This window comes from Anabrus simplex, chromosome 8 (assembly GCF_040414725.1).
Source record: "Anabrus simplex isolate iqAnaSimp1 chromosome 8, ASM4041472v1, whole genome shotgun sequence".
Taxonomy (NCBI): Eukaryota; Metazoa; Arthropoda; class Insecta; order Orthoptera; family Tettigoniidae; genus Anabrus; species Anabrus simplex.
Genome location: NC_090272.1, coordinates 30,893,940 through 30,917,293, shown reverse-complemented (window position 1 = coordinate 30,917,293; position 23,354 = coordinate 30,893,940). Strand labels below are relative to the sequence as shown.

Sequence of the window (23,354 nt, the reverse complement as noted above, 5' to 3'; positions counted from 1 at the left end):
CATGTGCATCTTTACTATATTTTTGTTCTTTGGCTGAAGATGACTCCCACATACAGACGAAACATGTCCCTTTGATGCTGTACTGAAAAGGAATTTTTAAATAGATACGTATTATAAATTTAAAGATAAAAATTTCATTGTTCCGTATTGAAATTATTGATGTTAAAAATTAAATAACTGGAAAGGAGGTTCAACCTATTCAATACTCAAAAGAAAGAAACGTAGCAATCACATTTCTATTTAAATGGGACCGGTTTCGACCTTAGTCTAGGTCATCATCAGCCATAAAAACATATAAAATGTTTATGAATGTTGGAGGTCAGTTCCACACTCTGTTAGGCACAAAGACACGACATCACATTCTGTCCTGCACAAAGTCACAACACTACTAATCAACATACGAAGATCAAAAAGGCTTGAATTCGCAGACGAACAGATCTGTAGTAGAAAGCCGCCAGCTCCCGGTGACCAGCGCGGCACACTCAAGGTCGCGCTGCGGCCAAACACCAAAGTAGAGTGGAGAACGTTTCGAAGGTCCAGAACCTGTCACGGCTGCGGGAAGCCAATTACGTATGGTACTCATTCAGTTGTACTAATTGGCGTCGTATATTTTTTATATACGTGATTGGCTTCCCGCAGCCGTGACAGGTTCTGGACCTTCGAAACGTTCTCCACTCTACTTTGGTGTTTGGCCGCAGCGCGTGACCTTGAGTGTGCCGCGCTGGTCACCGGGAGCTGGCGGCTTTCTACTACAGATCTGTTCGTCTGCAAATTCAAGCCTTTTTGATCTTCGTATGTTGATTAGTAGTGTTGTGACTTTGTGCAGGACAGAATGTGATGTCGTGTCTTTGTGCCTAACAGAGTGTGGAACTGACCTCCAACATTCATAAACATTTTATATGTTTTTATGGCTGATGATGACCTAGACTAAGGTCGAAACCGGTCCCATTTAAATAGAAATGTGATTGCTACGTTTCTTTCTTTTGAGTATTGAATAGGTTGAACCTCCTTTCCAGTTATTTAATTTTTAATATACGTATTATAAAGGCGGAGTTTATCCTCAAAATATCCGTAACACTCATTCAATTGCAAATTCAGAAGACAGGAAGGGTTTCAACATTAGTAGCATTTATGTTATTGCTGCAGTAGCTGTGTTACTGCTATCACAGAGTAAAAAATAAAAGAGGTAGTGGGAAAGACACCAAAGGATTATCAATGTTGAACAGAATAAAAATAAATTCTAATTATTAAATACATTTTTAATTGAGATTTAAGGTATAAAAAAGTGTATGGCAATACAATATCTCAGTCTTCAAAAGGTTCTATCAAACTTCCAACAATAAGTTTCATAAACATCTACCTCTATATTCTCATGGTAGTCATGTTGGTGATTTATAAAATACATGGAAAACTAAACTAAATTCAACACAACACTAGAATTGAAAGGAACTTTACTTATATTTACTGATGAAAAACTAAACCACATATTAGTAGAGAAGGAACAAACAAGTGACAAGTCAAGTCAAGTATATGAGATAAGAACATAACATGTTAGCGTGGGGGGGAATCTCTGCTTCTTCAAACACTGCCATCTTCACATAGGGGGATGAAAAGAAGATAGTAGTCTGACGATGCAGAGATTATCCATATCTTTCTGTATTTCCATGTTTGTCATCATTTCATTTTTCTATTGTTCCCTCTTCTCACAATGATCTGTTATTAGCACCAGCCTATTGCATTTATTCCATTATAAGCAACCACCAAATGTTCGCAGAGCCCCAGGACATCAGGCCGCAATTTAAAAAAAGAAGAAAGACAAAGCCTAAGGAATAAATTTTCTGTCAGTCATCGCCATCAAATGATTCAGATTCATAGTCACTTATTTCTTTGCCATTGTCACCATCTTCGTACAGAGCATAGTCGTCTGCGCCGTCAAGCGCATTCGAGAGCGAAGAATCTTTGTACGCACGGCCAATGATTTTTCATGTAATGTTTTAAGGCAACGCTAGAATTTCGAAAGTAGAATTTTTAGCAGAGTTTCTGCAGCAATGGCATACATGAGAAGATGGCTTAGTATTTCCTTCAGTAGAAGAACATCAGCAGATTTCTACACAATACCATTTTGCTGGTGTTTTAAACGACAGCACACTTGAAATAATCCAAATCACCTGGAGGCAGTGCAGCTGCAATAAGAGGGGATACTTTTCCTATTAATGTTCAAGTGATTAATGGTCCGACTCGCTGACAGAACGGTCAGCGTACTGGCCTTCAGTTCAGAGGGTCCCGAGTTCGATTCTAGGCCGGATCGGGGATTTTAATTGTTTCTGATTAATTCTTCTGGCTCGGGGACTGGGTATATGTGTCCATCCAAACACTCTCCGCATCATATTCAGATAACATACCACACTACCAACCACCACAGAAATACGCAATAGGCCCTCCATATAGGGTTGGCGTCAAGAAGGACATCCGGCCGTAAAACAGGGCCAAATCCTCATGTGCGACGCAGTTCGCACCCGCGACCCCACAGGTGTGGGAAAAAGCGGTATCAAAAGAAGAAGAAGAATTTCAAGTAATTAATGCTCTCAACCTCCTAAGCGGAGAGTATTTCTGGCCAAGTTCTGTAAATGACAGTATAATATTCAATAACTCCCGTATTAGTTTTACTTCCTTTTAAACCAAAAATCATCACCACCGAGCACGGTTTCAAGTGGAACAAGTTCAAAAGGGATCCTGAACAGTGTGGAAAGGATGACAGACATCTGTAAAAGATGGCTTCCAGTTCTTATCTGGGGAAAGCGATTCAAATGTTAAAACAACACTGTTTATGGTAATTTCACGTGCCATGTTTTACAGCTGTATTTAAACAAAATCGCATCGGATCACACTCAAAAAGCACACTTGATTCTGCCACTGCCTTCTAGATTCACACCGTTCGCAACTCTCATGAGAGTTACCAACATGTTTTCTCAGGAAAAACTAGAAGAACCCCAAGAATCTTAACACAGTGCTAACTAACAACTTATAAGTACATACAGTGTTATTCAGCTAAGTTGTCCACCTCAAATATCTTCTGACCTATTAAAGATACAGATACTGTTTTAAATCTTTAATTGTACTGAGCGGCTCATACATCATTGTCCAATTAGACTCCATCATGTACGTAATTACCATGAAACCACTAACAACTTTGTTTTTTAAATGGGACTATACTAATTTATCCCAATAGAACAACTATGAATCAAGCAACATATTCAATAATGTGCTTAATATTGAAAATCCGACAAGTACTTTTCTGAGATATTAAAGAGTTTCGATATGTGTAAGCATTAGACAGAAAGGGATGCGCACCTTGCTGTGATGGTGTGCGACTCACGCCTTGTTGATAAACACACGTACCTCGCCCTTATCTCCAGTGAGCCCCGAGAAACAACAGTATGATGTAAAGCATTTTGGAGTTACACAACTTTTATTTCATTGATGTTGAATTGGAAAGAGATGCAATAACACCTCGTGCTTGACATGAAATGAAGTCAACGACTTCCAAACAACAGGCAGTGGTGAAGTCTATATACTGTATATAAAATAAAAGATTTTCTGTACATTGCTCAGAATTTAAAAAGAATGGTATTTCTGTATTGGTCGTGTCCACAGTAATAAGGAAATGCACTTTTTAATTTTTTGTAATTTCTGTCTATCTGTATGTATGTGCATCATGAGAAAACAGCTGAAGAGAATTTAATGAAAATCAGTATGTAAAGTCGAGGAATAAGTCGCTACAATCTAGGTTATAAACAATGTTATTCGCGCTGAGTGAAATGGTAGTTTAGGGGAAGGCCTAAAATTTAATTCTCAAATATTTATGTTATTAGTGGTCCTATCGATAAATACTACACAACTAAAGTTATATAGTATTACATTTCCGATTATTTATGTCTTATACATTTTTACTGTACCGGCCATGATAACAGAGATATTCATGAATTGGGATTTTTGTTGCATCTCCATATCACCGCCGAGTCACGAGAAAATAGGTAAATAGAATTTAATGAAAATCAGTATGTAAAGTCAGGGAATAAGGAGCTACAGTCTACGCTATAAATAATTTTATAAGACGTCCTAATATCAGAGTTGAAAGAAAACTAAACGTGAAGCCCCACAATATAGAAAGCTCATAAAACTGATGAACAATAACATTACCTTGATCATTGTTTGCTGTGATGTGCTTCATGTCTTCTGTAGCCACTCATCTCCGATAGATGGGATTACTGCTATGTACCAAGTATAACAGTCTATCTGAATACTGGCGGGAAGTAGATGGGGAGTTAGATCTCTCTTATTTAGCAAGCCATTCCTCTGGTTGATAAATTTTCTGATACTTCTGGTATGTAACACACAGATTTGTCATAGCATTCCAGCTATTCGATCCCACCTCTGAGGCAATGATTGGAATGAGCAGTGTGCACACTTAACAGAATAATAGCAGAGGAGTGTTTACGGCTGTCTGCGGCCTGGTCATTCCAGCACTGGAACATTGGACTGTTAGTTTGGCAGCGTAGTACTGCTCATTAAAAGTGAGAAAATGTGCGTTCCTTTTATCGCTACATTCCTACTGATGTCATTGTTGATCTCAGTTGGTAGGCAGCCTTTCTGAGAATTCCATAGCGAAGCACAGGTACATCAGCTAGTTGAGAATAAATTGCGCTGATATGCTAGCATACACTGCTGTTTAGACGATATGGTTCGGGAATTTTTAGGAGCATAGTTTCATTTTCCGCTTTTCAACCACCTCCACAGGGCAGGGAAATTAACAGTTGCTCAAAAAGTGGTTGAGGTATGTGCGTAAATCAACAAAGCGTGAGTCACGCAGCAAGCCCTCTACATCAGAGCGAGTGGTGCATCGCTTTCTATCTAATACCTGCATATACATATCTCCAAAAGTACTACAGTAGTCACATTTGCAAAATAAGCACATCACTGAATTTGTTGCTTGATTCCAGGATGAAATTAGTATAGTCCCATTTTTAAAAAGAAACAAAGTTGCTACCGGTTTCTCGGTAATTACGTCTGTGATACATAGCCCCTGTGATAGCCCCTCAGTACAGTCATTTGACGAGCTGTGGTCGCACTCGGTGTTTTGGCACACAAATCAAATGACAAGCTCAGCTTACAATGATGCAGTATCTTGCTTATCTTCATCTATTGGATTCCCTTTACAATTAAAGTTCTCACAATACCACACCTGCCAACTCTACACAATCAAAAAATCAGGAGATTTTCATATGAAAATTAGGAGATACAATTCATCAAAACTGTTTATTCTACATGTCTTGCACTATACAGGAGTACTATGGTATATAACACTTATTGTCTAAAAACCCAACTGTTGCTATACGAGGCTACAAGGCTAAAAATTGCACATCTCTATTCCCTCTCAGGAACTATCATGCACTTAGATGCCATTACTTAGCAAATGTATAGATTAATAAAGTGCATCATGCGCCCGCATGATTATGCAAAGCTATTTTCATCACGTAATATACTAAAATCCACCAGAATTGTCTCCAAATGGCTCCTAAAATCTCTAGAAAAGTCACTAATCGCTATCTTTGAAATTCTGTCACTAAATTACTCAACTAGACTCCAAATCTAGTGACTAGTCTCTAGAATCAATTAGACTTGAACTTGAGATTGACAATCGATGTACACAGCGCGATATTCAGGTTTCAATAAACATCGTACATTCGTGCACATTTCTCATATTAAAAAACATTGACATTTCAACTTCAAGCTGCCAATGAGCGAAGAACTTCTGGCCACTGGCATACAATGCTGAAATGGCGGAATCTGAAAACAAATGGTTAAAGTTCACCAAATAATAAGCTAAAATCGGGAAAAATAATAGAATAATCAGGAGGCGGGAAAAAATGTCGAAAATCGGGAGTCTCCCGCCTAAATCGAGAAAGTTAGCAGGTATGTAATACACACTGTAAGGAACTAGAGACATGTACTGCTGGTAAACAATGCTGTCTGTATGTGTGACACTTAGATAGTTGAACAAGAGTTTATTCGCATCAGTACTCATTATGCTGTTGAACCAGCATCGCGATAATGATGAGAGTTTGAATGCACTTGTAGACATTGTTTTAGATGGCGATTATGGCAATAATTACATTTTGAAAATAAATCGGAGTTCGAGGGTTGTGATAGCAACAGTGAAAGTTATTGAAGTGCGAAGAGTATTGAAGAAAGTGAGAGTGCCGCACCAAGTCCTTGCAAACGCGCGCAGCCAGTGACACAAAAAATACCCACATAATGATTGGAAACTAGAGAATAAAGACAATAATTCTGATTTATTACCATTTTTTGAATACAGAGACGTTTCAGAATTGTACGAAAAATTCAGAGGCCGCCCATCATCCGAACTTCCGATGATTTTAGAGAACATGGATACGCTCTTTTTGAAATGATTTCAAATTAAACATTTGTACCCCTGCCAGCAGTCATTTATTTAGTGAGACTTGAATGGGTTAAGAATTTGAAAACACAATGTCTATATATCTTTAGCAGACTAGAGGTGGACATCTTAGCTGAATAACTCTACATATTTAACAACACTGTTGACAAAACAGGTCCTGAATGTATACATGATGGCAAAAACTAACCTATGGTGCCTACTGGCGTTATTTAGCTAACTTTTTCCTACTGCATTGGTAAAGGGTGTCATATACTTATTCGACTGTGCTAACAATACCAATTCTAAGCTGAGGGGTATTTTTTTAATCAAATTAAAAAGATTGGCTTACAATTGGCTAAATACGGTATTCATGTTCATATCATACTAAACCAAATATTACAGTAAATGGCTCAGAAACACAATTAAATTGTGGTCTCTTTCCATTCACCAAAATTGGTACGGTACTGTATATGTATAAAGACATGAAGCTAGAAAATGGATAGAGCATACTATAACAGGCTAGAGGGAACAATGCAAAAGAGAGACAAGAACAAATTTGATAACAGATCACATCAAATTCTCTCTATACATACTAGTATCTTCATATATCTGTACAAGAATGGGGTGAAAGGTAAAACTGAACTCAATGAGTAGGATAAATGAGAAAAGTACCCAGAGTTTGTCCTTTTCCCTCGTACTCCTCCCTCTCTTCATGCTAACCAGTTATTCGCATGTTCTTGTCTTTCATGTACATTCCCACACTTGGTTCTTCCTTTTCCACTTTATATTTACACGAATGGGACTGTTTTGTTTCTTAGTTGTAACAAATAAATTATAATGATTCACTATTTTGTAATAATGTAGAAGTTACGTGCAAGCAGCAGCCTAGGCAGTGCCATAATTCTACATTTCAGGGCATGGACGATGTAGTCGAGAAAACTGGTTTTCACAGCACACGGGATCAGCTGTTTTTTACCAATGCAAAAACAGTTGTCCGTCATAATATGTTTGTTCCTCTTCATAACTTACACGAACAGGTAGAAGTTTCACCAAGGATTGTGGCATCTAAAATTTAAACAAACGATAGAAAGCAATGATTATACAGAAGATGCAGACTCCAGACATGTATTCAAGGACTAAACCTCTAAGACAGAAAGTTAGGAAGGAAGGTGGGAACACACAAAGCATAAACACAATCACAAGCTGATGCAGACAGACGAAATAACACATTGGGAACTAAAGATAAAGTTACAAAACCCAAAAGGACAAAGACAAAGAGAGGCGTGATGAGCATAGTGGTTTAGCGGCTAGCTTTTGAACGGATGATTGAGGTTAAGCCCCAGCTGATCTGAGTCGTAGTTTGGTGTGGTAGATAAGTATTCCCGTATTTCTCCAAATCCAACACTGTGTTTTTTCCTTAGAATCTCAAGTGAAAAATCAAGGGTCATCTTGCATTTGCGACTTAACAGTAATGAATACCACTGGCAGTAACCACGCTGCTTCCCTTCACCCCCCACGTGCACATAAAACTAGACTTTCATTGTCTGCGTCTTTATAAGGCCTATAGGCTACATCTCTAGCTGTGGCAATCGGTTGTACAGTACCTCGGCGAAACATTACTGGTCCTCGGGAAATAGTGAAGAGACAACGACGTTCCACTTGGCAGGAGACAGGTTTACAGCGTGGACGACCGGACGAGTGACAATACTCTGAACAGATTTTCATTTTTAAATGTCCCTCTATTAGCCTATACAAAAATGTTTTTCAAATCCGCAGAATGGCATCACAACATGCGAGCCTTCGAATTCTTAGAAAGGCCGTGGCTACTAAGTGGCAGAGTTATAACGCATCTACTGCACCTGACATTTAGTAAAATTAACAGTTTTACAGACAGCAGGAATCTTTTCATGATGGATCGTCGTATTGTAAAGACAGGTATTGCCGGCAAATTTTCAACAGGTGATTGTCAATATTATAATGCCGATTTTAAGTTAATGGTTATCAGACACGCGGAAATGAAGAATGATTGTGCAACTGCAAGAAAATACGGTATAACAAAGGCCAATGTTCTGCATTAGTATGAAGAGAAAGATAGCTTAAAAATGTGTAACGTACAAAAAATGCATTGAGTGGCCAGCCACAAGGACGCTTTAAAGAAGTCGAAGATTAAACATTGAGGTATGTGCGTGAAAAACGCAACGGCAGAATGGCCATACCACGGTGCAATAAACTCGTTGACCTTCAACGTCCACATTTTCATTATACATCGCCAGTTGCTGAAGTTGGCCAAAGCAAGCAAGCGAAACATGCGTCTAGGGGCAGCCTGTTGTACCTGACGCTTAGTAAAGGGAACCATTTTATAGAGAGTAGGAATATTTCTCTAATGGATCGTCGTATTGTAGAGACTTGGAGCAACTATTGACAGCAAATTTTCAATGCGTTCTCTTCAATATTATGATACCAATTTTAATTTAATGGTTACGAAACTCGTAGAAATAAAGAATAATTGTTCAGATACAAGCAAATACGACATAACTAAATCCAATATTCGGCGCTGGCATGAAGACAAAGTCTAAAAATACATACTCTACAAGAAAGCCATTCATATGATCTCACAAAGCACTTTTTAAGCCAATAAAAAATTTTCTGAAGGAAAAAGTGGGAGTCATCTTGCATTCAGGGTCGTCTTGGATTCGGAGAAATATGGTAATTTATGCAAAGGAACCAGCCAATTTTATGTTCATCTGAAAAGAGAGAGAGAGAAAAAAACCAACAGAAAAATCATGCGGCATCAATTAAGTGCATATGGTCTTAAACCCCTAGCCGAAAACAAAAGGATCCTGAGGGACTTCAACAATCCCAGAAATATCTATGATAAGCTGATGAAAGTTTTTCCCAACTCTGGCTAAATAGCCTGGGTTTCATTACTGGCGGAACCACAATTTTAACCCCACATGCTTAATTCCTCCAGCTTGGGGCTTGGTGTTTGTTGTTCATCTTAACACTTGCATCTTCACAAAACACCCCACAGAAACCAATAGTGAATGCATCCCTCCACATAGGGGTGGCGTCAGGAGGGGCATCTGGCTGTAAAACTGGGCCAAATCTGCATGAACTGCCACTCTCAAAAAAAGAAAAAAGCGGGGAAAAAGGCCAAGAAGAGGAGGATATGGACAAACTTCATATGTTCACGCATCTTCTAGGTCCCTGGTTATCTGTATGTGCTGGAGAGATAGGTTTCCAAATGGCTCCTAAAATTTCTAGAAAAGTCACTAGTCATTATAATTGAAATTCTGTCACTAAATTACTAATAAAGACTCCATGTCCAGCGACTAGTCTTTAGAATCGACTAGACTGATGTGAACTGTGAACAAACACGAACATAACACGCGAGAAAGAGAGATTGACAATCGATATACAAGTCACGATAAACAGATTTCAATAGACATCACATATTCGCACACATTTCTCACATTAATAAATATCGATATTTCATTTGAAAGCAACTAATGAGCGAAGGACTTCCGGCCACTGACGTAAAAAAGCTAAAATGGCGGGATTTGAAAACAAATTTTGAAGTTCGCAAAAAAAAAAAAAAAAAAAAAAAAAAAAAAAAAAAAAAAAAAAAAAAAAAACTAGCCTAAATCGGGAAAGTGGCAGGTATGCTATTGTTTAGACTTATGAATAATCCTGTCAGAGAGTTGTAAATAATATTCTCAGTTCCCACAAAGAAATATCTTTGGACTTTAATAAGAGAACACACAAGATAAAATGGAACATTACCGTACGAAAAGCAAAGTTGCATTTATTTAGTCACCTTTTAAGAGACACTAATGGCTTTTGGGCATCGGCAAGAGAACTAGACTGGCCGTGAATCTGACTACAACTAGGCCAACCTTGAACCTTACCGCTCACTGTTACCATCACTGCTTCACTCACATCATAATTCTTCCTCTTGATACTGTCTTCATTACTTCACCTACTGGGTGCCCTTCGTGAGTTTACCTCAGCGGATAGCTATTTTGATAAATTTCGAAAAATATGAGGCACCACTCCTGGTTTTAATTTCCACCTCACACGAGGAAGTTCAATGTTTTTACCATTCACATTGAAACAATCTGCCTTTATAAGTTAATTAAATCTGTTGAAAAATGCCGGTCACATATTCTGCTTTTGACTGAAATTGCTTATCTTTCCATGAAATAACTCTCATCCACTTTGCAAACAGATTTTCTTTCGGTGTTATAAAAAGTTGCCTACCATCAGGCTTCTTTCTGTAAACCGATTTACTTTTTTTTTTTTTTTTTTTTTTTGCTAGTGGCTTTATGTTGCACCAACACAGATAGGTCTTATGGCGACGACAATGGGATAGGAAAGGCCTAGGAGTCGGAAGGAAGCAGCCGTGGCCTTAATTAAGGTACAGTCCCAGCAATTGCCTGGTGTGAAAATAGGAAACCACGGAAAACCATCTTCAGGGCTGCCGATAGTGGAATTTGAACCCACTATCTCCCGGATGCAAGCTCACAGGCGCGCACCCCTAACTGCACGGCCAAAACGCCTGGTGCACAGATATTAATACAGACTTTCTGAAAATATCAAATCAAACAAATTCCCTTGATATGCGTTACACAAGATACTACCTTTGGCACGTGTGTTGTTGTAACAGATTCGTTGCGACTGCAGCGCCATACTCCGATGGGGCCACCAACAACAATGTTAAGAGAGCGGAGTGATCACAATAGGTATTCTGTACATCATGCTAGTAGTGATGATGATGATGATAATAATAATAATAATAATAATAATAATAATAATGAAAGACTTTTAATAATAAGAAGAACCTGTTTACAACAAAAACCTTAAGTCTTAATGTGAGGATACAATTGTTGAAGGCCTATATATGGAGTATTGCTTTATATGGAAGTGAAACATGGATATTAGGAAGAAAAAAACAGGCTACTTGCACTTGAAGCTTGGTGCTATAGGAAATTACTGAAAAAGACGTTGCTTTCCTCAGCACTAACAATAACCCTACAGGCTTTTAACCCTGAAGAAAAAGCGGGGCATGGCAAGAACTGATGTGCAAGCACCAGACATTGTACACAACCACAGGAAAAATATGGGTGGAGCTGACCGAAGTGATCAAGCACGTTCATATTACGAAGTTAGCAGACGATCCGTGAAAAGGTGGAAGCACATCTTCTATTTCATCATAAACATTGCTATAGTGAATTCATTTATTGTATTTGACCAAAGTAACAGACCCTGCAACAGTAGACATGGAACAACACAGCTAGCATTCAGGAAGCAACTTGTCAGACAGCTGACTGGAAATTTCACTTGCCGCAAATGAGTAGGAAGAAAAAGGTCATCCTGACGCAACCTCATCTCCAAAACAATTCCATTCCATAGCAAAAATTTCTAGTAGGATAAAAATCGTGTATGAAATGTGCTGCTGACAAAAAGAGGACTTTATATGGAAGCAATGAGCAGTCAGCTTTCAAGTTTAAACAATACAACTTGTGTTTGTGCAAATCTGACTGCTTTCTATTGTTTCACCAACAAACAGGAGTAGAAGTTATAAATTAAATTCTACAATGCATCCAATTCCCATATGTATGTATGTATGTATGTATGTATGTATGTATGTATGTATGTATGTATGTATGTGACTGTTGACTTTCATTTGGTGAAAGAATCATATTTCTATGTTCATTAGTTTTTGTACAATATATGTGTTTATAAATGTCTGCATTTTCAGAATGATGGCTCAAAAGAATTCCTTTAATTCTGGGGAAAACATGCATTTCAATATGGGCAGGAGAGGGTTAAGTGCTACATTTGGCTCGTGTATTTATACAGGGATGAAGTATGATTAGTAAAAGCAGCAACAATTAGCTGAATAGAAGCATCTGAAATGTGACTTTATAGGACAGTACAAAAATCTATTGAAAAGTTGTTAATGAGAGCTAATATTAGATGAGAACTTCTAACATTTGTAAAATGTAGGAAACTGGCATTTTTATTTTAATTTGCTTTTCATCAATAGGTCTTATGGTGAAAATGGGACAGGAAAGGTCTAGGAGTGGGAAGCAAGCGGCCAAGGTACAGCCCCAGCATTTGCTTGGTGCAAAAATGGGAAACCACAGAGAACCATATTCACGGCTCCCAACAGTGGGGTTCGAACCCACGAATGAAAGTTTACAGCTGTACAACCCTAACCGCAAGGCCAGTTGCTCAGTACTGTCATATCTAGGACATAAACTGAGGAGTAATCGGTATCAACTTCTGGATTAATTCTACATGGGGAAAATAAGATTGTAGACTGTTGGAATAAAAGCATTATTCTGGCTGGGAAACATTCAAGATTGTATAACTATACAAAACCTTCAGAAGGTATTCTACTTTAGAGAAAACAGAGACTGATACCCAATGTTAGGGGGACCTGATACAGCACATTCAAGAAGATTACAGATGGTAGCACAAGAAATGAACAATAATACCTACACAGTAAATATGGTAATAGCAGGTACAAGAAAATTCTCGCATCAAACAAAAAATATGGACAATCCTTATATACAAGTCATACCTGTACCGTTTTCAAAATCAGTCGCTGTCTTCTGCAACAGGTAGGGGAGATGGTTCACTTCCTATCTGATCGAGGAAATGTTTCTTCAATTCACTCATCAAATACGCATTATCACCCTCGTTACTCGTATCACTGATAATGGAGATTTTGAGTCCATTGATAAACTGAGTACAAGTCAACAAATCATGTCTATACACAGAACGGATGGCCCCAAACGTGTTCTGTAGAGCGTCCAGACTCAGACAGCGAGGCTTCATGTGCGACAGTCCATGTTCCTGAAGCACATCCCATGTATACATGACAGCCCTGAGTGTCGCAAGCCAGCCCCCCTTGCAGGACGCGCACAATACTTGGCCAGTCTTGACGTCTATAAACCGCCACTGTTTAATACGGTTGTACGCCTTGTTCCAGTACTGTGTGTGAGGACTGTCCTTGGTCACCATACAACGGTATGTCTTGCCTGCCTCTGGTTCTGGATCTTCTCCAATTAAACTGTCAAACAATGAATCCAGTTCTTCAATCAACACAGAAGTTGCCTGTCCAGCAACAGGCAGTTCACCTACAACAGAAATCACAAGTAATGTATTCAATTTTAAATATTTAACAAATATCACATTTACAAGGATTAGACAAGGCTGTAATCTTTCACCTTTGCTGCTCATAGCATACGTGGATCATTTACTGGACGGTACACGGGGCATTAAAAAATGATTGACACTACATGTTTCCTCTTCAAAGTAACCATTTTCTGAAACAAATTGGAGACTAGCTGAAACCCATCAATGGGGTAAATATTCATTGAAGGATTTCCTTATATACGACATTCTTTCTACTTAATTTTTTTTTTACGTCACACTGACACAGGTAGATCTTATAAGCTATAAATTTTGATTTTTGTTCCATAATGAAGTGCAATTATAAGTAGTAAATTACAGATCATCTTCTTTTACTGCTTTTCCCACATCTTTGGGGTCGCGGGTGCGAACTGTATCACACATATGGATTTGACCCTATTTTATGGCAGGATGCCCTTCCTGACGCCAACCCTAGATGGAGGGATGTAATCACAATTGCGTGTTTCTGTGGTGGTTGGTTGCGTAATGTGTTGTCTGAATATGAAGACGAAAGTGTTGGAACAAACACAAACATCCAGTCCCCGAGCCAGAAGAATTAATCAGACTTGATTAACATCCCTGATCCGGTCAGGAATCGAACCCGGGACCCTCTGAACCAAAGGCCTCAATGTTGACTATTCAGCCAATGAGTCTTAACCACCTTTACAATACAATATATCAAGTAAATAATATTACATCAGTCTTGGGACTAGTTTCAGGCACTTAGTGGCCATCTTCAGCCAAAATAAAATCAAACAGATTACGTGACAACTAAAACGTGTATATACAAGACAAAGACAATGATGCAGGAATAATTAAAACATAATGTTAAGTATAACAATCATTATATGCAATTTTATACTCAGTTATAATTATAACATAATGATATAATTATTCGTGCAACAATGTCTTTGTCTTGTATACATATGTTTTAGTTATTACATAATCTTTTTAATTTTATTTTGGCTGAAGATGGCCACTAAACGGCTGAAACTAGTCCCAAGACAAATGTAACATTATTTACTATTGTCAATTTATTTCTTACAAGTAGGTCTTTTTTTTTTTTTTTTTTGTATTTGTTTTACGTCGCACCGACACAGATAGCTCTTAAGGCGACGAAGGTATAGGAAAGGCCTAGGAGTGGAAAGGAAGCAGCCGTGGCCTTAAGGTACAGCCCCAGCATTTGCCTGGTGTGAAAATGGGAAACCACGGAAAACCATTTTCAGGGCTGCCGATAGTGGGGTTTGAACCCACTATCTCCCAGATGCAAGCTCACAGCTGCACACCCATAACCGCACAACCAACTCGCCTGCTTTGATTAGGTGGATCTAAGCCCATAGCACAGTTATTTTTATGTAAGCAGCGTGTTTTGAAGAAGAGTCAAAGAGGAGACTATTTAATACAATTATAACTACAGAAAATAATTGTTTGGCGATAAGCATGTGGCAAAACAGGCAAAACCTTCATTAAATCTCCCACAAGAACAATAATTTATTTACTAACAAGTGCAAGCAGATAGCATTTTGGTTTTTTTATACAGTATTCTGTGAACTTAGAAGGGTGGATTCCATTTAGAAGATTCATTTTGGTCGGAGGAGCTATACCAGATGAATGGAGAGTTGCTATAGTAGCCCCTGTGTATAAACGAAAGGGTGATAGACATAAAGCTGAAAATTACAGGCCAGTAAGTTTGACATGCATTGTATGTAAGCTTTGGGAAGGCATTCTTTCTGATTATATTAGACATGTTTGCGAAATTAATAACTGATTCGATAGAAGGCAATTCGGTTTTAGGAAAGATTATTCCACTGAAGCTCAACTTGTAGGATTTCAGCAAGATATAGCAGATATCTTGGATTCTGGAGGTCAAATGGACTGTATCGCGATTGACCTGTCTAAAGCATTTGATAGGGTGGATCATGGGAGACTACTGGCACAAATGAGTGCAATTGGACTAGACAAAAGAGTGACTGAATGGGTTGCTATATTTCTAGCAAATAGATCTCAGAGAATTAGGGTAGGTGAAGCTTTATCTGACCCTGTAATAATTAAGAGGGGAATTCCTCAAGGCAGTATTACCGGACCTTTATGTTTTCTTATATATATAAATGATATGAGTAAAGGAGTGGAATCGGAGGTGAGGCTTTTTGCGGATGATGTTATTCTCTATAGAGTGATAAATAAGTTACAAGACTGTGAGCAACTGCAGCGTGACCTCGAAAATGTTGTGAGATGGACAGCAGGCAATGGTATGATGTTAAACAGGGTTAAAAGTCAGGTTGTGAGTTTCACAAATATGAAAAGTCCTCTCAGTTTTAATTACTGCGTTGATGGGGTGAAAGTTCCTTTTGGGGATCATTGTAAGTATCTAGGTGTTAATATAAGGAAAGATCTCCATTGGGGTAATCACATAAATGGGATTGTAAATAAAGGGTACAGATCTCTGCACATGGTTATGAGGGTGTTTAGGGGTTGTAGTAAGGATGTAAAGGAGAGGGCATATAAGTCTCTGGTAAGACCCCAACTAGAGTATGGTTCCAGTGTATGGGACCCTCACCAGGATTACCTGATTCAAGAACTGGAAAAAATCCAAAGAAAAGCAGCTCGATTTGTTCTGGGTGATTTCCGACAAAAGAGTAGCGTTACAAAAATGTTGCAAAGTTTGGGTTGGGAAGAATTGAGAGAAAGAAGAAGAGCTGCTCGACTAAGTGGTACGTTAGGCATAGATATCAAGTTTTTAAATACAGACTAGAGGACCCATGCTGCTCTGCATTTGCTATAAACAGGTCAGATAACTTGTCTTGTAATAAGTGGTACGTTCCGAGCTGTCAGCGGAGAGTTGGCATGGAATGACATTAGTAGACGAATAAGTTTGAATGGCGTTTATAAAAGTAGGAAAGATCACAATATGAAGATAAAGCTGGAATTCAAGAGGACAAACTGGGGCAAATATTCATTTATAGGAAAGGGAGTTAGGGATTGGAATAACTTACCAAGGGAGACGTTCAATAAATTTCCAATTTCTTTGAAATCATTTAGGAAAAGGCTAGGAAAACAACAGATAGGGAATCTGCCACCTGGGCGACTGCCCTAAATGCAGATCAGTATTGATTGATTTGATTTGACATTGAACTTCAGGGAGTAATCTACATGCAGCATAAGACTCTACACTTGCTAGCAACTAAAACTACAAACGTTTATAAGTTGGTACAGAACAGTTCCATATGTCGGCATTTGGTCCAAAATGGCGGCGTATGGAATGGTTCCATAAGTCGGCGCCAATGAGTTAAGACACTCTGCAACTCTGCAGGTCAAGAGCTTTCGTCAGAATGCTTTATGATGTTGATCAGTTCAGCCGTTCTCTCAAAATTGATGCAACAAAAATCAGCCTAGTTTTTAAATACAGACTAGAGGACCCATGCTGCTCTGCATTTGCTATAAACAGGTCAGATAACTTGTCTTGATTCGCCCGTCGTAGCCATATTGTTTTGCCTGTCCTTTTCATTGGTTTTATGAACATTTAATAAGAAGCGTGTTATGGTATGCCGCAGTACAGTCAGACGTCCTCATGTTGTCTGTCTGATAAAAATCTATCCATATATTCACTTTTTTTATCCTGCAGTTCTTGATGTATGGTACTGTGTCCTAGAAGGCAATGGTATTTTTAATCGCAGTTCTGTATAGAAAGGTTGACTTGTGAGCTCATGGGTCAGTCTCGAAGGAGCATTTCTTACCAGGCAGAGAACTTTTTAAAGATAGCCGACATAGACTTCACTCATTCTAGTGTAGCTAGGTTATCCTTTGATAGGCGTCCCCAGATAACGTCCAAGATGTATGTTGTGATGGGGTCTGTTTGTACACAGACTTTTTCTCTCAGCAGCAAGTAAGTTACTACGAACGCTCTACCATCTATTGAATATATTTGGAAATTGGAAAAGGTTGGAGATTCAAAGAGGATCTATCTGGGAATAGTATAATTCTTCCATGATCAGAGCGTATATACTCTCTGGCTTGACAGGTGTGCTACGTACCAACTGATGAGCCCAACCTAGCACACGGGGGCGAAACGTTGGCAATCAGCAAAAGTTAGCTGGAAAATTTATATTGTACAATAACGGACCATTTATATTGGTATTATAAATTTACTAATTCGGAACAAATATTTCAGATTCCCTATGGCATTTCCACTTTCAAAAGTGAAAAATCAGGAGAAATTTCGCAGCGAATCGCAACGTATTACGACATCACTGATGGCAGAACATGTACAAATTCATTATAATTCAATACATTAACAATTCTATTCGCCCATATATATATTTTTTCATCATTTACATGTGAATACTAAATACTGGGCATATCTGAACTGTAGGAACATGCGACTTCAACATGGTGATCACATTACGACTAATTGTTGTTCAATACACCAGTAGCTGACTTAGCCCTCTTCAGAAACCCGGAACTAAATTTTTGCTCAAAGCACTTGCCTTGCTGAACTAATTTCAAAGTTAAATGTTTCTCCAAAGTTTGTTCAGACAGCAAGGATCTGAACTGTGTTTTTGTCTTTGTGACTCTGCTAAAAATCCTTTCACATTCTGCATTGCTATGTGGAATTGATAAAATAGCAAGCATCACCTTAGAGATTCTGTCATATTTAAGTACACCATCAGCTGATTTCATCTGACCTACCAATGCCCATTGAACATCAGTTCTTCCTTTTGCCAGGTCTGTTTCTTCGAGCTGAAAGGTACAAAATTGGGAGTGCAGAATATCAGTTTCTTTATCCAAATGTTCCGTGTCACTAGTCAAAATGTTCGGACACTTGTTAATGAAAAATCTAAGGCTAGAAAATGATGCCTTACTTATATCAGAAATATTTGCAACTTCTGCATAAATTAAAACATCTTTGAATGGAAATTTGTGTACCATGTAGTCACACGATGAAGAGAAACACTTTCTAACAGACTTAAACAGTGCTTAGGAATTTTGTAAGTCTTCAAAGTTCCCATCTGAGAATCCTTACTCACAATTTCGCTCCTGAATAATGTAACCAAAGGGTGCCACTGAAGCAAAATCCTATCTAAACACCTTCTCAGTGATAACCATCGAGTAGGCACATGCTTCAGTATTTTCCTGATCTCTGTGTTGTGTCAAGTCTGAAATTCTCTGAACTTTTCTTTCTTCTTTGCACTCCTTTCCAGATAATAAAATATATCAATTATACTTTCATCTACATTTACGGGCAAGCACGCCGCACCCTTATCGGCAGCAAGATTAATTAGGTGACAAGAGCAGCCACGATGATTATGTTACTATTTTCCCGCTTCAAACATCCTGCCACACCATTCTTTAATCCTACCATTACTAGAGCATTATCAGCACCAAGAGCTAGGCAGTTTTTTAATGGAATGCAGAATTCCAGAAAAGTTGAGAGCAAAAGATTGGCAATGTTAGCTCCAGTAGCATCCCCTTTTAAATTAGGCACAGAGAGTAGACAATTCTGAATTTCATTGAGTTCAGGCCTAAAAAATGTTACAACAATGGGATATATCTTCAAGTCGCTTTTATTGCTACCATCAGTAGCAACAGAAAATGCATTCACCTGCAAATGTGATATAATTTTCGCTCTTTCTTCCATGCACATTTCTGTAATGATTGCCGCTGTTTTAGTTCTAGCACACTCGTATCGTTTAGCGATTTTCGAATCAGGAAACATTTTGCGAAACAAAGGACCCGCGTGATTGGCACAATTTACAGGCAGGTTATGTTCTACTATAAATGACGTAAATAACGCCTCGGCATTCGTCACAGGATTTACATCTTGGTTTTTACATGAAACGTTCAGTTTCTGGTTTCTTTCTACACACTGGACACTCTCCTTATGTTTTTTCGTTTGCATATTCTTGAGTATATTGCATTTCCCACTATGTGCAACTGAAAAATCACACCTACATATAGCACAGAATGTGAACGTTGGTCCCTTTCTGGATTCACTCATACACGGAAACTCTTCCCTATAAGCACATTTAAACACTACATCATATTTCTTTTTTGACATTTTGGCCAAAACAAATATTAAGGCACAACACGAGCACTTCTGCAGGTCTTGCCCCGGGTAGAACGACTATGGTGTGCTACTTCTGAGGTTAGGTTACTCCAAAGAGAATGTTACTCGCTTGACTCGCTTGCAAAGAGAATGACTGTATTATAGACCAAAGAGCAGCACATGACTGGCCACTGTGCCCCGTAATGCTATCTGGTATCATTAATAGAACTACTATCGACCCATACTCAGCCATATATTGATAGAACGAGGAAATCTGCGGGAGTTTAAAATAATACGAAAATTACGGATATTGCTCTGAAAATCGGGAGATCGGACCCGGCGAATGGGAGATCGGGAGACTTGGCACATCTGCCTATGGGAATCAACGTCTATATCATTTGATGGCCAAGCAGGCATCAATTTTTGGTAATGAGACAAAGTCTGTCATAGTGCATTCGCACTGCCGGTGGCTCCAAGTAGCCTACGCAGTGGCCTCCACGGTATGCACTAGCCATGCATCTTGGTAGGTGTGCTAGGTACCAACTGATGAGCACAACCTAGCACACTGAGGTAAAACGCTGGCAACCAGGAATGAGTTAGCTGGAAAATTTATAATGTCCAATAAAGGATCATGTATATTGGTATTATAAATTTACTCATTCGGGACAAATATTTCAGATTCCCTTCTTCTTCTTCTTCTTCTTCTATGAGCGCATAGGATCACTTTAGTCAGTCCATCGTTCAGGTCTCTTTGAAGAGATTGTTCGCGCTTTGTGGTCCTCCCAGTACTTCAGACACTCCGATCTTCGTGCCCTTTCCTCGGTTGAAAAAATGCGTGTTGTTGGTTTGTTTTGTGTAAAGGTAAAGCGGAGGTTTGTATTCTTGAGTTTTTTATTCAATTTTATCTTATTTGTGGTGTCTTCTGTTGTAAGGCCTATTTCCTTCAGATCCTCTCTTACGTCTCTGATCCATCTACATCCTGTTGTATTTTTTGAGACGAGATTGTGGTGTACTAGTTGTTTCAGAAGTCTCGAAACCTGCATCCTCATGATATATCCAAAGAATCCCAGTCTCCTCTTACGCACAGTATCTGTAATGGGTTCTAGCTCTTTGTACAACTTTGTATTATCCGCCACTGCCCATCTTTCTGGTATATTTTGTTGATGCAGGTTCTTCCAATCCTCCTTTCAATTTGAAAAAGTGTTTCTGCTGCATATGTAGCTTCCGGTTTTATAACTGTGTTGTAGTGTTTTATTTTTGCATTTATTGATAAACATTTCTTTTTCCAGATATCCCATGTTAATTTTTGTGCTTTAGCTAATCTATTTGTTCTCGTTTGGATTTAGATTTTTTTCATTTAGGTTATGTGTTATTACATATTCAAGATATTTAAATTGAATAACTATTTTGATTTTATTACCATTTATGGTAACCTCTTTTAGTTGTGTTGGTTTTTGGGGCATAATTTCTGTTTTTTCAAATGATATTTTGAGGCCAATTTTATTTGCAATGTTTTGAAGTTCTGATATCTGGGTTTTTGCTTCTTTTATGTCCACTGCTAGTAATTCTAAATCGTTGGTGAAATCCAGGTAATTTGTTGTGAATTTTTGGCCAATCTTTATTTTTGAGGGACATTTCCTAAACCATTCCCTCATTACCATGTCTAGAGCACCATTAAATAATAGTGGTGAGAGCCCAGCTCCCTGTCCTAGTCCAGTTTTAATTTCAAATGACTCTGATGTTTCACCCCTAAACTTCACTTCTGATTTGGTATTACTGAGAGTCAATTTTATCATGTTCATTAATTTGGGGTGTAGTCCAAGGCGTCTTAAAATTTTAAAGAGAGATTCTCTATGGATGCAATCGTAAGCTTTCTTGAAATCTACAAATGTTATCACTAAGGCTCGGACGTTCATGCCCTAAAAAACTAAGAAATATGCAAGCAAATATGCTCTTAACACATTGCGGACCGGGTGCCGTTCGCCCCATGCACAGCCCTGTTCCCGGCCACTTTCTAACTACCTCTAAGCTGGAGTGCATGCATACAAATAAACTGTCAGAACTTCAATAGCTTTTGAAGGACTATTGTGTATTTTTCTATTGGCCTTCCTGAATAGTTGTTGAAATGCAGGGTATTTCTTGAAATCTATTTCGGCTCATAGTTTTCGGAAATATTGGTCTTTTTATTAGGGGATCGGTTGGCCAGTAATCTTTCAGACATGATTTCTTCACCTGCCGTATCAATATACACAGAGGATTAATTTTTTAATTTCCCTGCTAGTGACATTAGTCCACTTTAGTGTTTTAGGGGATAAGTTATGAGAATGTGATTTCTGCTCATAGTGTAAGTTTGTCTTTTCAGCTACATACTGAAAAAATTCCTCACCAAACATAAGTCCTGCTACTTGTCCTATGTTTCCAGATTCATTAGGCCATACCTTTATACCAGGAGCACCTTCAAAATCCTCTAACCTAGGTTCACTGTTGTCCATAACCCAGTCGTCAGATAACACTGCATTATTTACAATATTTAGAATATTTACACCCGTAACACAAATATACGACTTGTTCTGCGCTACGTGAGTTCCACACCTTGCCTCGTCATCACTTGAAACATTTCCGTTAGAAGATATTTCATCGTCGAACTCTAAATACTCAGCATCACTTAATATTCGGAGCCTGTATCAGCACATAATTCGCGAATAATTTCATCTTTGTGTAAACACGTGCGATCGCTAGGCGCTGCCATCTTGCATGGCTCTTCGTATATCTCAAAAGGTAGCACTAAAGTTCAGTCTGCTGGGTCTGCTGCTAACACGAGATAACTCGGGACCGGTCCGCAATGTGTTAAAAACTTGGAAAATATGCCAATAAATATGCACTACTAAAACGAAAAAAAAAAAAAAAAAAAAAAAAAAATGGCGGTAGACAAGTCAGGTTAGTATTGATAATAATAAACTTACATTTATTCCTTGGAGGTTGAAGCAGAAGCTGTCAATGCTGAGTTCACAACCATCACTTTGCACAAATTTTTAACTGAAAAACACTGTCTGTTGTCTCGCAAAACACTTTTGTAATGTGAAAAAATTCTTTCCACATCACAATTGTCATTGGGGCATATTTAAATGATTACTGCTCCACAGAAAGAGGCAAGTCTGTTGTTGTGCATTGGTAACAAATAAAAGTAGCCGGTCGTAATTGATTCCAGATGGCCATAATAATTTCAATGAGTCCATCACATGCTGCGTTAGTTAGTGGCCAACAATTCACACACATTAAGAAGATATGGTATCGTCTTTTGTTCCTTATTTAAGACATCCACAATTACAATAGCAATAAATTGGCCGTCATAATCAATGGTTTCATAAATAGACAACCACACAAGCTGATCTGCTAATTCAATTTGTAAATTTGACGGTTTCCCTTCGAGAATGTCTCTAATATCGCACAAATGTTTATAACCAGGCATCGAGCTCGATAGCTGCAGTCGCTTAAGTGCGGCCAGTATCCAATGTTCGGGAGACAGTAGGTTCGAACCCCACTGTCGGCAGCCCTGAAGATGGTTTTCCGTGGTTTCCCATTTTCACACCAGGCAAATGCTGGGGCTGTACCTTAATTAAGGCCACGGCTGCTTCCTTCCCACTCCCAGCC

General features: G+C 38.5%; 1 protein-coding gene across 1 annotated transcript in view; it reads right to left on the bottom strand.

The window, feature by feature from the left end:
• Nucleotides 1-1,806: 1,806 nt before the first annotated feature.
• Nucleotides 1,807-23,354, bottom strand: part of LOC136879260 (uncharacterized) — a 123,197-nt gene continuing 101,649 nt past the window's right edge. Inside the window, exons 8-9 of the mRNA XM_067153075.2 lie at nucleotides 13,047-13,605; nucleotides 1,807-7,522 (exon numbers count right to left, since the gene is read on the bottom strand). Coding sequence (XP_067009176.2) covers nucleotides 13,064-13,605 — 542 coding nt within the window. The 3' untranslated portion in view covers nucleotides 1,807-7,522; nucleotides 13,047-13,063. The remainder of the gene's footprint in view (nucleotides 7,523-13,046; nucleotides 13,606-23,354) is intronic.